We start from the raw sequence: 16,781 nt of genomic DNA on the forward strand, positions 1-16,781 counted from the left end.
TTTGCTTGGATTGTATTTGCACCTGCAGCCTAGAAAGTTTTGTGGTAGACACTTGGCAAACAAAGTTCATTCTTGCAGTGTGTCTGTGGGCTCACAAGCTGCAGTGGTGTCTCCTAGATAAAAGTGTTGGATGTTGGATCTCCATGCACAGCTACACTGACATTTAACCATGTGCACTGTATATTTTAGATAAGTTTTAAATGCAGAAGTGATAAGAGCAAATCCTCAAAACCAACAGTATTGGGTGTTTCCAGGTCTTTGCAAGTTTGGTGATCATTTGATAAAACAGAAGGAATATCTTTTATGGACTTCCTTAGGGTTTACTGCTTTCCTTTGCAAAGCAAACGGTTAAATTTGACCTGCTCTGTTAGCCATGTGTACCTTGGGCCTTTGGGGTTATTCAGGTTAGAAGAGAAAACCAGAGACATAAATCAGGTTGTAAAATGGACTGAGGGTTTCTTTTGTGGCCACTGACATTTAAAAAATTCTTCAGATAAAGACTACCCACGATAAATATTTGCAAGTTAATGAAAGCCTTGGAAACTTCAGTAACACGTGTAAATATCCAGCATTTCTTCACAGAAATCCAGATCAGCAAACATACAGTAGGAAACAATAGCCATGAATGTTTGTTGAAGGAGATGCCTCTTCATATAAAACACGTTTATTTAATGTACACTGAAAATCAGATTTCCAAAGCAAGATTGAACATTAGAATTGTAAATAACGAGAGTCAAGTTGAATTTCCTTAAATATATTTAGGTAAGCTCCTCATGCATTGTTAATAAGGCACATTGGTTCAGTGGATCAGACACAGAAAGAAGGATATTCCTGTGCTTGTGCTGCACCCAAAATAATTCATTAAAAGAAAATACACCAATGTTAGGAATATATAAAAACAAGACTTGTAATGACTGTTGTGTATTTGTCTTCAGAAATTTTTATTTTTCTGCATAGTAGATACTCAGAATAATCCCAAGCTCACAGTCCCTCACAGTATCTTGTTTTCTAAGCATGGGCGTAGTTTATTTGCTGTAGGAGATTTAAATCTTTAATTTCATATAAATAAATAAAATGCGTAAGGTGTGGAAGCATAAAGGCTTCCTACACTTTTAAAGTATTCACACTTAAATTGTGTTATTAATCCAAACAATAGAAAGCAGTTAATCCTAGTTGCCTAAGGTTTTTTAAATCTCATTCTTTATTTAATGACTATAAGATCAATAGTAAATTTAAGGGCTTAGACACACCTACTCGATAACGTCAACACTGTTGGTAAAGAAATGCCTTTTTGAAAAAGAAAACCCTTTTAATATTCTCTTTTATATTCATACCTCATTAAAGTTAATAAGCAATGAAGAAATACAAGTTTAAGACCATCTGAATGAAACTCACTATGAGAGAATAAAATGTGCAGTTAAATATTCTATTTTCAGACAAAATCATGAGATGTCAGTTTACAGAAGATGCATATTGTGCCAGCACCCGGGAAAACAGCACAGCCAAATAGCTGCTATTGTCCATACCCTAGAAAAATGAAAATCTCGTAATAACATAGGCATGGAAGTTGACTGTAATTTCACATTTAGGCCTTTGTTTAGAAATGGCTTGGGCTCTACTTAAGAGCAAAGTTCATGCAAGTGGCGAGGCAAGGCTGCATTATTACACAGCTATGACCAGCAGTGTGCACAAAAAAGGAATTCATCCCAAGGGGTTACGTGGCATGGCCAAGTCCAAAGCTCCAGGCTCCTCTGGTAAGTCACTGTGGCAGTGCCTGCATAAATAGGAGAAAATGAGGAGACTTCATGAACAGAAGACTTTGTTTTGAAAGAAGAGACAAGATCAATTAGCTACTAATTACTTCTAATGCTTCTGTCCAGCGTTCATGAGGCAGATGCACTGAGGCCCAACTTCACTGAAGCTTCAAAACTTCTGACAGAAGAGAAGGATTTGGGTTTTGGTTTTGGCACTGTTGGATTCATCCTCCCACTTGAGTTCTCTGATACAGGGACCCTTGGGGTGACTGGGGAAGAACTTGCCAACCCGTTTTGATGGTTTAATCCAAGAATCATGGAACCATGGAATCAGTTTAGTTTGAAGGGGCCATTAAAGATCAACTGATTCAACCCCCCTGCAATGATCAGGGACACCTACAGCTACAGCAGGTGCTCAGAGCCCTGCCCAGCCTGATCTTGAATTCTCCAAGGACAGGCCTCTCTGGGCAACCTGTTCCAGTGCCTCATCACTCTTACTGTAAAATACTTCTTCCTTACATCCAATCTAAATCTGCCCTCTTCTGATTTGAAACCATTTCTCCTTGTCCTGTCACAACCAACCCAACTGAATACTGTGGTCCCTTCTTTCTTACAGTCTCCCTATAGATACTGAAAGGCCACTCTCAGGTCTCCCCAGAGACTTTTCTTCTCCAGGCTGAACAACTCCAGCTCCCAACTGTCCTTGTAGGGGAAGTGTTCTGTCTCTTGGATCAGTGGTTCACAATTTTTCCTGCCTGTACTTGAGACAAGAGGAGTGGGATGAGACACAGAGCCAGTGGCTCGATCTGGCTGCATGCATTTGCTGAACACGTCGCATTTCCCATGTCCAGAGGAGTCGCTGCTGCACAGCCAGGCTCAGCCCTGTGCTCCATAAGGTCGGGAACAAGCACTGTGGGGCCAGCCGGCCCAAGGGAACCACTGCCTCCAGTAACACAACAGTACTTCTTCAAAGAAAAGTGCTTGTGAACAGATCATCAACTGTATCAGCTACAAGGCTGTTTCTTCTGCACATCCATCACATCACGCTCCTTCAGCAATCAGTATTCCTTTCTTCAGCAAAATCTTCCAAGCAGCAAAAAGAGCAGGTCAGCTCTCTGAGTCTGCCCAATGGCCAGGAGGAGAGGCACACAGCAAGACAGCTGCTTGCTTGGATGAGTGGAAAGGAAAAGCATTTGGTGGAAAGCTCTCACTTTGAAAATTCCACCTGACCATCTTTATTAGCATTAAAAAAAAGCCCAAAACAATGATGCCTCAACTTGTTCTTAAATGTTACATGCTGTACCACAGTGAACAAGTGCCACTTGCAGCCTAGTGGTCTCTGCCATTCTAAGCCAATCATGACAAAACCTTGGGCAGTCATAGAAAGTTGTTTTTAAAAGCTGGAGTGTTGCATCAGGACTTTCCACACAGCAGTGACAAGTGTTCTTCTATGTTCTCCCATGAAAACTTTTCCAGATACAGGGAGCTCGGACAGAACTCCTTATTGCTGAGTGTTGCTGAACTATTCCTGAGCCTACCCTGACCCTTGCAAAGGGACTGCTTGTGGCCCTGCTAATAAAGCAGCTTCTCTGCCGTTAGCTTTGCCATTCTGCTTTTGGGGTGCAAGCTCTCTCTCTGAATGAAGTGAGCTTAAGAAATTTAAGAAAATCGCTTTTCTTAAAGAGACTGTACTATTATGAACAACAATAATATTTTAATCTTGTGTCATTAGGAGAAGGATGAATGGGAAATATTGGCCAAAGGCATTACATGAATGCCTTATCTTCAGTAGGCAGGTACCACACTGACTCAGTGCAGGGGACAGAATCCCCTGAGGGGATTTGCTGAAGGGCACAAGGGCTCCATGCAAGGGACATTTTGGAGGCGTTATGGGAGAACTGGGCTCATGGTGTTTCTTTTCCTTCCTTTCCTCTGGAGCACAGGGTTTGGGCACAGCCTTGGCTTACCCGAAAGTTTATTCAGCAAGGGTGTCCCTGCTGTTGTAGGAACGTGTAATTGTAATGTTGCCGTTCTTGCAGTGCTCCTCATCCCCATGTTTTGTTGATGGGCACCACTATTCTAGATGAAAACGAACCTGAAACTTACAGGGCAGTTTTCGGAAGCACTCTTTGACTCTGATGACGAGGGTTCAGGAAGGCAGGGATCATGGCTGGTCTAGGTATCAGTCACACTGCTGCCTGCGGCTGGAGGACCCAGATAGCCCTTTGTGTCCTGTCCCCTTCAGTATTAGCACTCCGGGTCTCTCCACAGACTGGGCACAGGCTGTGACCTTCAAAGAAGAGGTGAGATGTCTGCAGGAACAGTAAAAACAAAGGAGAAAGGACAGAGAGAGAAAGGTGCTAAGGTACTGAAGTGGAGGAGGGAGGTGATTAAGGCAGAACATGAGGCTTCCAAGCAGAGACCTCGCCTTGCCCACATTGCTTTGCTGAGTTTCCCCTTTGCTTGTAAGCAACAAACACAGCTTTTAGTGCCCAGCTGCACTGACAATACTGTCTACTAAACCATTGGAAACAAAGAAAAAAAGCCTACAATTCATCACCACAGGGCATATCCAAACCCCAACAACTTCAGTGAGATTTCCAGAGAAATCCCCTGGCTGATTAGATGCTCCCATGCTCCCAAACTTACTTAGAGAGTTATCTCTTGGAGGAAAAATAAGTGAAGGCATTGCTGGCAGCTGGGGAGCACTCTGGCAGTGGTGGGAGGCAATCGCCCCTTCCCCTGCCACTTGCTTCATTATGAAATAATGGAGCTGGCTGTGCCTGCAGACCCCGAGCTCTGTGGATGGCAAGTGGGCACTTAGTGGGAGAGGTGGGGGGGTGGGAAAGCATGGGGCAAACATTCCCCCAGGGCTGTTCTGGAGGGAGCCTGAACAGCTTATGCCTGTTTGAGATTCTGGCGTGAGCAAATTATGTTAGTCCATCACTTCTACTAGCACTAAAATTTATGAAGGAGGCACAAATGTTAAAAAAAATATATATACAAAACAAACAAATGCCCAAAGCTGAAAAATAAATAAAGGAGCTAAAAGGGAAAAGTCGGAGCCAGACTGACGAGCAGCTCTGTTTCCAAGGCAGTGGCCCGGGACAGCCGCCAGCTGGAGCTGGATGCCCCCTGCACCGCTGTGCCTCTGCGTCTTCACGGGGAGTCTGTCCCCGTGCTTCCCCCATCCAGGACAATGCGGGACACGGCCTCGCTCCATCCCCACCAAAGACTGAGAAGGAGAACTGCAGCGAAGTTCTGACGGTGGTGTTGAGCTCAGCTTGGTGCACAGCCAGTGGCAGAGACAGCTCGGACAGATGGTGAGGATGTCCCCAGGGCCCCACGCGGGCTCCCATCAGCGGCATGGAGATGGGCCAGCCCGGCAGGCTGCGCCAATGAAGGGCAGCTGCCATGTGGCTCGCGCCTCTGCGGAGGGAACCTTTCCCTCTGGCACTAACATGGATCCAAGAGGGAGCCCCTGGCCCGTGCCAGTTCTGCACTTGACAAAATGCTGGCAGGTACGCTCTGCTTTCCGCTTGCATCATGTCACTGGTGCTTGCCCGTGCTGTCCTGGACACCAGTTGGCATCCAGCAGCAGTGTGGCACATACCTTACAGACCGGTAGGTCTGCTCCTGTCTCCTCATACTGTGGTCCCTCTGCTAGCCCTGCTCAATTAAAAATGTACATTTGTATGAATTATTCCTCTTGCCAGCATTTCGTGTCCAGCTGCTCATTCCCCCTGCAGTCCGCCCTGTGTTCGCTCCTCTTCCTGAGGTGTGGGGTCTGGGCACACCTCCCTGGGGGCTGAACTGCTCTCCTGGGAACCTGCCCTCCCTGTGGGCCCTCACACTGCCCCTCCTGACCTGAAGAACTGTGTATGTGTGGGAAGAATGTCTAAGGACAAACCAACTGGGTGCACATCTATCAGGGACAGGGCTGGGGCAGGGAGAGGGACAGAGGCAGAGAGAGGGGCAGGGACTAGGGAGGAGGGCTAGGGGCAAAAGGAAGAGAACTGGGGTGTGTGCACAGGGACTGGGCTGTAGGACGGGGACTGGGGATGCGGGACAGGGACAGAGGCAGAGAGACACAGGTTGGAGAAGCGGGACGGGGGCACAGGGACTCAGGTGCCGGGGCGGCAACTGGGGGCAGGATCGGCGGCAGGAGCAGAGCAGGGACCCGGGAGCAGCGCCAGGGGCCGAAGCGGGGACCCGGAGGCAGGGACGGGCGACAGACAAAGGGCAGCGACAGCGCTGGGTCGGCAGCCCGCGTCTCCGCAGAGGCATCACCGCACCCCGGCGCGCAGAGCGAGGAGCGGGAGGAGCGGGCGGCGGCGGAGGAGGAGGAGAAAGAGGTGGAGGAGTAGGAGGGACCTTCCCCTCCCTCCCACCCCGACACCGGGGGAAATAAATTATTCCCAACCCTCGCGCTCCCGGCTCCGAGCCCCGCACCCCGGCAGCGGTAGACGGGGACGGCGGAGCCGCTCGGGGCAGCGCAGCCTTCTGCGGGCGCGGAAGGGCCGCGGTCGCCCTTACCTCGCTCCGCTCCTCTCCGCTCCCCTCCGCGCTCCCCGAACTTCCGCGGGCTCGGCGGGGGGCAGCGCCCGCCCCGTCCCGCCCCGTCCGTCCCGCCCTGCGTCCCGTCCAGTCCCGTCCCGTCGTGTCTCGTCCCGTCCCGCGGGGAGCGGAGAGGAGCGGAGAGGCGCGGCGGCCCCGCCGTGCCCTGGATGCCCCAGCGGCGCCGGCGGCAGCAGCATGGAGCGGCGGCGGGGCGTCCCCGGGGGCTGGCCCTGCCTGCTGGCCGCGCTGGGAGCCCTGCTGGCGGCGGGACGTGCGGCCACCCCTCGAGCCCGCTTCTCGCCCTTCTTCTTCCTCTGCACCCACCACGGCGAGCTGGAGGGGGACGGCGAGCAGGGCGAGGTGCTCATCGCCCTCCACATCGCCGGCAACCCCGCCGCCTACGTGCCCGGACAGGAGTACCACGGTAAGTGGCGGCCGCGCGTTGAAAGCTTGCGAGCATCCCTCGGGGGACACCCGCGGCGTCCGCAGCTCCCTCCGCCCTCCGGTCTGCGTAGCCGGCGGCGGATCCCGACGCTCCGAAGTTGGTGCCCGTCCGTCCCCGCTTCGGGAGCCGGGGAACGCGTCCCGCTGGGGTGCGCGGTGCCGCCCGCGGTGCCCGGAGTTGGCCGCGCCCGGGGGATGCGGGAGCCGCGCTCACAGGTGGCGGCGGGGGGGAGGGGGAGAGAAGGTCGGGCGGGTAACGCCGCGACAGCCGCTCTCTGTGGGCACCCCGAGGTGAGGAGAAACGACAGAGCCCCACCGCCGCCTCTTCGTTAGGCAAACTTTCTGGTGAGGAACGTTTCTAATTCATGGCCGCTTCAAGGTGTACTGGCGGATCCTTCTCCCCTCTTTGCGTCCGCTCGAGGTTTTGCGACGCTACGTAATAAGCGCTGATTTGTAATAAACAATAAAAAGCCAGAAAAAAAAAAAAGTAAATATTTATTGAAAGCGTCCTGCTCAGAGTAAGACATCTTGGGCGGTCCCTGGCTATGGATGGAGTCGAACTGCTGCCTTTGATGCGTTCCGGCTTAGAATTTAAGTTTAAAGCAAATCAGAGAATCTCGGAGGGATGCGGATGTTCTGATGGATTTCGTTCCTATTGTAAGGACGGGAGAACGAACGTCACACACCCCTCACCGGATTAGGAGCGCTGAAGTGTTTGTGTAGCCTTTAACAACGCAGTTCTTACAAAATCCATATGAAACTTTTTATAAAAGTGTCGCTATCTTTTTTTTAACGATTCCCGTACGTAAATTCCGTGACCGTCGCGCTCGGTTTCCCCTCAGAGCCCCGTATCCTCTCTCGGACCGATCGCACTGCATCCAACCCGCCCGCCCCCGACTCGAGAGCGAAAAAAACAAAACAGTCCCGAATTTCCCTCAGCTTTAAGCTCTGCATTTTTCATACCGCGGCTCAGAGGCTTAAGCGACAGAACCGCGCTGCGCCGGGAGACGAGCCGAAGCCCGGCGCGGGGAACGGCCCCATCCTGAGCACACAGAGCTCGGGCTGAACTTGGCGCTAATGCTTTCGTGCATCACGATGTGTGGGTATACCCTGCCCTGTGCCCGCCCTGCTCACAGCTTGTCATGGGAGCTTGTTTTGTCATCCCGTGCATTGATGGAACACTTGGCTGTGCCAAAACAAAGGCAGAGGCAGTGCCCGCTGGCTCCGTGCGGCGCGGTGATGTACCCTTGAGCAAGCACACCTATTCCTGTAGATACTTTGAAACGTCTCGTCTGAATATCTCGAAACAATTATCGGTGTTAAAAGTAGCACCAATAAAATAAATGAAATTATAACCCGAAAAAACAATCCGGAGTAATCTGGGCTGTTTGTCATGCGGCTTAATGTTACTGGCAAATCCCACTCTGCACTGCTTCAGCATTTACTGTTCGAAACACCAGGCTTTAAAGGCAGACTTGTGAGGTGGAGTTGCGAATGCAGTACGGGAGCACAGGACAAAGGGAGATGTACAGATGTGCAATGGAAACCCACCTGTGCAGAGAGCACATTCTGAGCACAGGATCCAGCAGGGCTGTTCTGCACTGGCTGCTTCTTCCCTCGGTAACAGCAGAACCCACGAGCACCAAATTCAGAGATGAGTGAATTGGGTGAACCCTTATCTCAGGGGCTGGAGAAGAAGAAACACCAAACGCAAATCAGCTCACAGCGTTCTGTTAATGTGTTTGCACACAGAGCTGTGACACTGGCTCACATCCGTCTGCCCAGCGGTCCCTCATGCTGCCCTGTGCCCATGAGAGGAAAGCTCCCCATGGGGACATGTGGGCTCCCCATGGGGACATGTGGGCATCGGCTGAGAACGGAGCTTCTCCAAGCAGCTTCTCTGGCACGCTGGCCCCAGCACTTCACTTCCCTGTGACACTGAACCTCATAAGTAAAGTGAGGACAATGGTATTCCCTACTTTGCATTGGTAAATTGGATACTTTGGGATTTAGCACTTCACCCCTCACCCCTAAAACTGCTCCCAGTTTGGCCCTCTTCCCGCGCTCACTAAATATTTAAACACACACTGACTGAATGGGAACAGAACTATGCTGCACATAAATATGCTCTTTACATCCAGGGCCAATTTGAAATTGGTAAACAGTTTTATTGCTTTCGACAGCCTTTTATTCCTTGAATTGGCTTTTTTCCTCCAAATCTAATTAAGTGCTTGAGCTGGTGAAGCACTTATGCATTTGCTCAAATCTAAAGTGACAAACTGTGCACTTGTTTAACTCAGGCACCTGCTCAGCTCCCTTCCAGCCAAGTGGTGTTGGTGTGCTCAGCTCTGGGCTGCATCAGGACTTGCTCATAGTTCTGAAGTGATCCCACTTTCTCCCTGGCTTCCCACTGCAATCTACAGAGCACAATGCCATTCCTTTAAGGAAAAAAAAAAAAAAAAAAATTACAAGTCCAAAATCTTCCTGCATGTTTCTTTTTTGTGTGTGTGTTTCTTTTCAATCTGTGCTCAGTTTTGGTTACTCACACCAATTTGCCCTCGGTGCTGGGAGCACATCCCACAGTTTGCAGGCAGGTCTGTGCCTTGGAAATACACAAAGGAAACACATGCAGAAGGATCAGCCTGACTGAACACTGAATCCTCACTGCCCTCCATCACAGAGAACTTAAAATAAACGTTCATATTGGTAGGGTTTAAAACAGTGCAAAGAGATCCTTCACACAGTATTTTTCCTTATCTTTCTCTCAAAAAGAAAGGTTTTGCTGTCACTGCAAACAGGGCAGAAAACAAGCTTTTTTTCTCAAGGCTTCTTATTTAGATCTTTTAGGAACAATTTTGAACTCTTTTCCCATGATTGATGTCAACACTCATAATTCTAGCCTTAAAATAGTTTTCTTTAATGAGACTTCAGTTCCTATTTCACTCTCCATTGTTCCTTTTTTTTTTTTTTTTTTTTCCAGAACTGATTAACCTTCAGTCCCCAAATGTTATCAGTTCCCATCAATGGCTGTTACTATTCTTGGACACACTGTATATTGTGTGGAACCACTGCTTTGATAGGTTGCAAAAAAAGAAAAGAAGTTTTAAACTGTTTTAAGTGGTAATTACACACTCGTCCAGCACTGATAAGAAATTGTTTAAAGTGTAGCCAAGTGCACCTTTGTTACTTAGCCCTGTATTTAAGAAATACAGGTTGTGACTCAATGCCTGTTTTCATGGGCAGTATCGTCATTCCTGGTACCAGCTTGGTCTGGTGGGTATCTGCATGGTAAAATCTGACTGTTCAGACTAGGAAAAAATAAATAGCATGTGTTGGAATCTGAGATGAGGGAGGGGGTGAGAGCAAATAACAGGAGAGTAAAAGTGATGCTGCTTGAGGAACAGAGAAATAGGATTGTCAGGAAGGTCCAGGCACTTTGTTATGGCATCTTCTCTATCAGTTATGCCACAGTGTACAAAGCTTTTCTGTCAGCCACTAGTAGTAAAATATGTGGAGAATGTGATGTGCACTGGTAAGAGAAGAGCATGTTTTGGTGAAGGCTTTCCAGCATCATTCTGTGAATTATGTCAGTTCTTTCTTAGAAACTTCTGCTGGATATTACCTCAAAAACATTGGTCTCATCTACTTACACCTTGCCATCATGTTTGTAAGAATGGATACTTTCATTAATATTTTGTTCCAATTACTGAGCTGTGTAGAAAGTTCTGTTCATAGGAGTACAGTTAACTCTTACAGGATGCTTAAATTAAAACCCTGAGGCTAGCAATTGATGACAACAACAAGGGAGTTATCAAGAATGGGACAGATGCTGGGTGTTCAAGTCCATTCTTTCCTACTGGGTCTTTAGCAAAATTCTGCAGTGATGTAAAGGTTTCATAACCCATCAAATTTTTCTTCTGGGGCACTCAGAGAAAAACCTTCATCCCCCAATGCCCTAAGAGTTCATCCCAGCTGCTTTCCATTCTGTTTAGGATCTTCTTGCACAAACCGGAGTTTGTAGAAGCAGGAATGACTTCTGAATAACGCGGTCTGTTCTCTACAGTCTGCAGTTTGAATATGTCAGATCTGAACCTTATTTATTTAAATCTTGACCTCAGACAATAGGTTCTATTTCTGAAGCTCTTGTCCAGTCCCAGAGTTAAAGTGACATGAACACGAAAGTTTTATAGAGTTCTGCTCTGAAGATCTCTTGACCACAAGTTGATGAGGGATGGGAACCTTGAAAGAAAAAGGGAGACAAAATCAAGGTATTTTCCTGGGGAAGATGTTAAATTTTAATGGGATCAGCTGCCATCATTCTCATTCCTGGGCCAGATAAGCAGCCAGCAGATGGCTCAACCATAGATACGGTCAGACATGGGATTTATAAATGGAGGTAATGGCCCACAAAGGCCTCCATGAATCCTTCTTGCAAATTCGCAAGAGATGTAATCTCTGCTTAAACCCTTTCTGCCCCCATTGGGGGGCTGCCATCCCTGCAAAGGAGAGTTGATTGCCCCAAATAACAGCAATTGCAGTCAGCACAGTGTGCTGGCCTGACCCATATTTGCCAGGTGACATCTGACTGCAGGACAGAAATGGCATTGCTGGTGTTATTGGTCTGCATGGGGCAGAGTGTGCATTAAAAATTGATCTGGGAATATTGCATGTACTTTCTTCAAGATTGAAGGATGTGATTTTGAACACATACAGTTCATCTATGGAATACATTGCTAAAATTTGTCTGTGACAACAGCTTTTAAGTAGATTATTTTTAAAAGCTACTTTTTCTATAAATAACAAGTAGCTGTAATTTCATATATGCATATGTACATCACATTATATCACACATTTATATTACGTGTATATTTGTACATGTAGCAAGATATAAAACTTCAGGACCTAAGTGGACCAGTAAGTAGTGTGTAAGTAGATTACTGTGTTGTGATGACATGTAGCTCCTTTCTCTAATCTTTTTGCAATGAGCATTTTACCCAAGCCATCCTGGTTCATCAGGTAGAACAGAGTATGACTGTTAACCATCAACATTTCTAATTTTCCTCACTGTTCTGTTGATCTGGATTTTTAAAGACTGCTGCCTGTGACATAATGTCACACTTCAATACAGCGCAATAACACAGTATTTGAACATGGACTAATGGAGGTATGATTTTCCATCTGATGACAGACCTGATGATATGACAGAGATGTGTTCTGGCACAAGCTTCATTAGCTTTTTGCCTCCTGCTATACAGCTGTGGTTTGGATTTGTCATGAATCTTTGCTGCATAAAGAGGAAAGGAAACAGCACTGTCTTACCTCTGAGAACAAGCAACCTTTCCTAGTAGTCCTTGGTTTGAGAATTTCAATAGTCTGTGATGAAAGTTTCAGTCTTTTTAACATGCTTCCTTTCTTTGTGTTAACATTTCCTGCCTTTTCATCTGGCATAAAAAGTGCATAGAGTGCAAACGTGTTTCTGGAATATTTGTGTCATTCCCTTTTTTTTTTTTTTTTTCCCAAGTTGTGAGTGGCCACTGGGATAAACACAAACTCTTACAATGCAACTTTTAACATCCGTCAAGGCCCAAGAATAGATTGCTTGTGGAAGAGGCCTTGGGATGTTCTTTCCTGATTCCTTCTTGTCAAGCCTGCTGTTGTATCCATTCACCCTTCCCTGGAAAATGAAAGCCCAAGAGTGCATCACACCGTTAGTGCAATTTGGGCTGTGCCAAATCAAAAGGTGATGGAATTCCATGGGCAGCAACCCCTCTGACCCATCCCATAGGACAGAGGTCACAGTCCCGAGCTGCTGGAGTTCAGGGAGCATTTGGACAACACCCTCAGACGTAGGGTTTGAATTCTGGATGGTCCTGTGTGGAGCCAGGACTTGGACTCTGATCCTTGTGTGTGCCTTCCAACTTGAGCTATTCTATGATTCTATGATTCTGTGCATTAACATGGAAAACAAGAGGGGTCTGTAAAGGCTGTGTGGCAGGTGAGGAACTCATAAACTTCCAATGGCTCACTGCAAAGCAGAGGTTGTTTTACCAAGGTCTTTGTAAAGTTTCTCTTGGCAGATTTTCCATCCTGGTGGAGACCTGGGAACAAAGCAGGCAGTTCCCACCTTCTGACTAGGCACTTTGATACTCATATTGCTTGTGGGATTTTCACAAGCATCATCTCAGGGCAAAAAATCAGTGGAGCTTTTCCAGCTCATGTCTGTTATCTGTGAGAGCCTGAAGTGACAGCAGGCATCAAATCCATCTCCACTCAGGTGCAAGCTTCACCCTTTACCTTCTATATAAATAGAAATAAAAAAATCTCCACCCCTCTAGACTTCTACATTGGCCTCCTTCATAATATGATGTGTACTGCAGGTTTCTCTGAACTGCACCATTGCTTTGGTGCCCCACACCTGTCCATTCATGCCCCAGGGTGACAAGTACCTCGGGGTATACCTGGCAATGAGAAGTCTTATTAACAATTCCAGCCTTCCAGGTCTAGGGGAAGCTATTGCCATGCTCACTTCTTTTGCAGAAGCATTAGAATGCGCAAACATGAAGGAGATCTGCTCACCAGCTCTGACACATTATTCCTTGTAGCCACGCATCCTTCATTCGTCTCCAGTTCCCAGCCTCAGCTTGGGTTGGAAGAGATTTTTGTGGTGGTTGCCCACAGGCAGCAGATGTTGGATGCTCCCTGGAAATATGGGGAGACCTTGAACATTTGCATCATAGTGGAGGGGAAGGAAGGAAGAGGGGAAAAAGAATGCATAACACTCACTGTTCAGAAAGCTTAGAGAAACCTGGGATTATCTTTCCATAATTGAGAGAGACTTTCTGGCCTCAGCATTCGACACGTCTGGTACAATCATCATAAGTGAGTCACCAAGGACACAATCAGCTGATGCAGGCTGAAAACCAGTTTTCTATGTATATTGGCCATACTATTGAAAAGGAATACTTCATGGCAGCACTGGGTTTGCTGTGTGTGTCCTGTCCCTGAGAGCTCTCTGTGTGTGATAAATGTGAGCAATGAGCAGGTGATCAGCCTTTTAACATCCGAAAACAGCAGCACAACCCTCTGTAGCCTCTCCCCGTGTCAGGCCCTGGGATGTGAGAAGTCATTCATCACGTCACAGGGCTTGGCAAGGTCTCTGCCATTTGGTTCCACTTTTCCCACTGCTCTCCAGGACAATACAATAGATAGGAAAGAACAAGAAATATAGATAATATTTATCTTTCTGACTAAACAAGTGGCAGTTTCCAGGCCAGAATAACCTTCCAGTGTTCCTATCTCACAGGGGAAATATGCTGCTAGAGAAAACAAGCCTCCTTCCAGAATTAGACACATTCATCTGGACAAAGGGTGAAATGATTTTCAATACCGTGAACTGCAGAAAGAAACCAGACAGCACCACTGACCCATACAAAGATCTAGGTCTTACAAAGCACTGCCCAGCAAGAGCTGCAGCAAGCAGGCTTCTCTGCGGGGTGTCAGGTCACAGAGTCATTACTATCAAGTTCTGTAAAAACACCTTTCTAGTATTTTTGAAAGAAAGGGTGTCTGCTTAAACGCCAATGTTAGATATCTTTGTAGAGTGATAATTCTGTCTCTAGCTCCCAGAGATGGCAGCATGAAGAGCATTGTTCTGGATGGTATCAAGAACAAAACCTTCTGGCAAATATTTTTCTGTTTTCCAATTGCTACTGTTGATTTGCTCATTCCTGATAGCCCATCAGAAGGGTTTTTAGATGATAGCGTTGTTCCCATAAGAAACAGGACTATATAATTTGTTCATCTAGAATTGCCGTGTTTTTAATGAGTAAGAAATTCATTTATAATTGGTTTGTGAGGAGGACAAAAATGGACAATGTCTCTGAGTAGAAACTGGTGAAGAATGTGAAATACTTTGCAGTTTCAATGCAAATTTCTGATTTTTGCTTTGGAAAAGTATTTCAATTTTGAAACTGACTATGAAAAGGGAAAAAAAGAAGTTAAATGAATAATCAGAAAATGGAATGAGACCTTCCTGCTTGAACAATATTCTTTATCTAATTTTTCTGTGTTCACTGAAGATTTTCATATTGATCAAATTGATATTTTAATTTTTGGCGTCTGTTAAACCCCCCAGTACTTCTCTTTTCATGTTAGCTGATCTCTTTTTATTTCTTTTTCTTTTCATTTTGGTCACTGAACCAAAAATTGAATAGTTTCACTTCTGACAAGTTGACCATTTAATTTCCGGCCACTGAACAGACTTGATTCAAACAAGTAACCCTCATGACTCCTCTCACATTTGTTCCCCAAATAAATAAGAGAATGATAATTAGCTCTTTAAGGCACCGAAGTGCAGCTGGTAGGAATACTGCCATTTCCAAGGTAACAAACTTGTTCTCTGTAATGATACCTGCAGTTGCTATGGGGCTTCTGATGTATACACTGACCACATTTTCCTTTACATTCAGCCACTATTCAGTTTTCTTCCTCAGCAGAAATCTTTTCTCCAGTCCAGTCCTTTGGTAAAAAAAAGCCATAGAAAAGATCTATCACTTTGCTCCTTCTGGATATCTGCATTTAGAGGACATTTCTGCTTACAAACTTGAAAACCTCTTACACTGCATCTACAGAGTAAGAATCCATTTGACTAGATAAATAGACCTCCACATCTCTAAAATTACCTTTTTCTTTCTTCCCAAGGAATGATATTTACAGAGCTGCCCACCTTAAACAGGAAAACTGTTCAGAGCAGACATAGAAATTGGCAATGAGAATTGCAGGCTTATTTCATTAAGGGAAATAATCCTTAATGTTCTTCATTAGCCTATTTTTCCTGCAGCATATTGCTAATGTGGGGTGAAAATTACGTAATTGTACTGGGGCTGTGATGTTTGCAGAAACTGCCTCAGCCATAGGAGGTAAAAAATGCGGGTTTGGGCTGGTCCCTCTCCAGCCTCTGGCAGCCCTGATTACTTCATTGAGCATCTGTGGACCTTCCCAGTCAAGGAGATGGAAGTTTTGTTTCATCAAGTGGCAGCAGATGTTAGCAAGCTTTCACGCCATTCATTACTGAGAGAAAGCCAATGCTATGGCATCTGGCTATTTTCTTAGTACAGATCATCTTATTAAAAGTCCAAACTGTCATTGAGCAGAGGCACTTGTGTGTTACGAACTGGCTACTCCTCTTTTGGGTCTTTGCCTAAAAACCCAATGCCCAACTTTCCAGAAACTCCTTTTTATTTCCCACTTGGTGATATCAGAGAGCAAATTCTTCTGCTATTTGCAGCAAATTTCTTCCAGAGAAAAGACAAAAAAACAACATTGAAAAATTTGTTGCAGTACAGTACATTTCCTGATTGGACACCTGTAACTGCTAAGAAACACTGCTGGGTTCTCTAGTGAACTGCACCACAACTATTGACCTTTCATTACAGATCTACAAAGTTTGCGCTTATTGCAGTTACCAAATAGTCAGAAATAGGGAATATGTATTTAAGTATGGTCTGTTGGGGATTGCTTCTCTAGAGCATGGAGATTTTTTTCAATGCACAGTGCTCATACAGAAGCTAGTGAGTGTAGTACATACAATCTTAAGACTGGCAGATTCTTGACAAACAAAAATCCCATATTCCATCTGACCCCTTGCAAAATTTGATGAATCTCTTCTCCAAATGAGCATGTGAATTGTGGCTTCTGTCTGTTATGGCAATGCTGCTTCAGAGTGAGGCTGACCCCAGGTTTCTGCTGCAGAAAGGTGGAGTCAGGAGGGATAACCAAGTGCAACAAAGCTCAGCATACATGGTGCAGCACAAAGTGGTGTTTCCAGTCTTCCTTGTCTAGTCTTGACTTTATTTCACCCCTCTACCACCATCAGCCTCCACAACCGATACGGAAGTTTCTGCCTTCACTGCAGTTTTCCCTTGTAAATGAAAGGTGCTCTCCTGGTGTTTTGAGTAAAATAGTGCGTGGCTTTTAGGATAATGACCCTGATTTCATCCCATTCTAGGCAAGTCACTTTGGACC

General features: G+C 46.2%; 1 protein-coding gene and 1 long non-coding RNA gene across 4 annotated transcripts in view; one reads left to right on the plus strand and one right to left on the minus strand.

Annotated features, from left to right (window-relative positions):
• Positions 1–733: 733 nt before the first annotated feature.
• Positions 734–6,379, minus strand: LOC128079585 (uncharacterized). 2 transcript variants are annotated; one of them, XR_008206216.1, is made up of 3 exons: positions 6,291–6,379; positions 3,861–4,044; positions 734–1,774 (listed from the first exon to the last, which is right to left on the minus strand). It is a non-coding gene; the product is annotated as an uncharacterized LOC128079585 (long non-coding RNA). The 2 variants fall into 2 exon arrangements; XR_008206217.1 differs by having other exon boundaries at positions 3,861–4,066.
• Positions 6,380–6,494: 115 nt separating this feature from the next.
• RELN (reelin) overlaps positions 6,495–16,781 on the plus strand; it is a 267,668-nt gene continuing 257,381 nt past the window's right edge. For both annotated transcript variants that reach the window (XM_052680833.1, XM_052680834.1), the window contains exon 1: positions 6,495–6,738. In XM_052680833.1, coding sequence (XP_052536793.1) covers positions 6,510–6,738 — 229 coding nt within the window. In that variant the 5' untranslated portion in view covers positions 6,495–6,509. The remainder of the gene's footprint in view (positions 6,739–16,781) is intronic.

The sequence above is a fragment of the Tympanuchus pallidicinctus genome, unplaced genomic scaffold (assembly GCF_026119805.1).
Source record: "Tympanuchus pallidicinctus isolate F22 unplaced genomic scaffold, pur_lepc_1.0 scaffold19, whole genome shotgun sequence".
NCBI classification, from domain to species: Eukaryota; Metazoa; Chordata; class Aves; order Galliformes; family Phasianidae; genus Tympanuchus; species Tympanuchus pallidicinctus.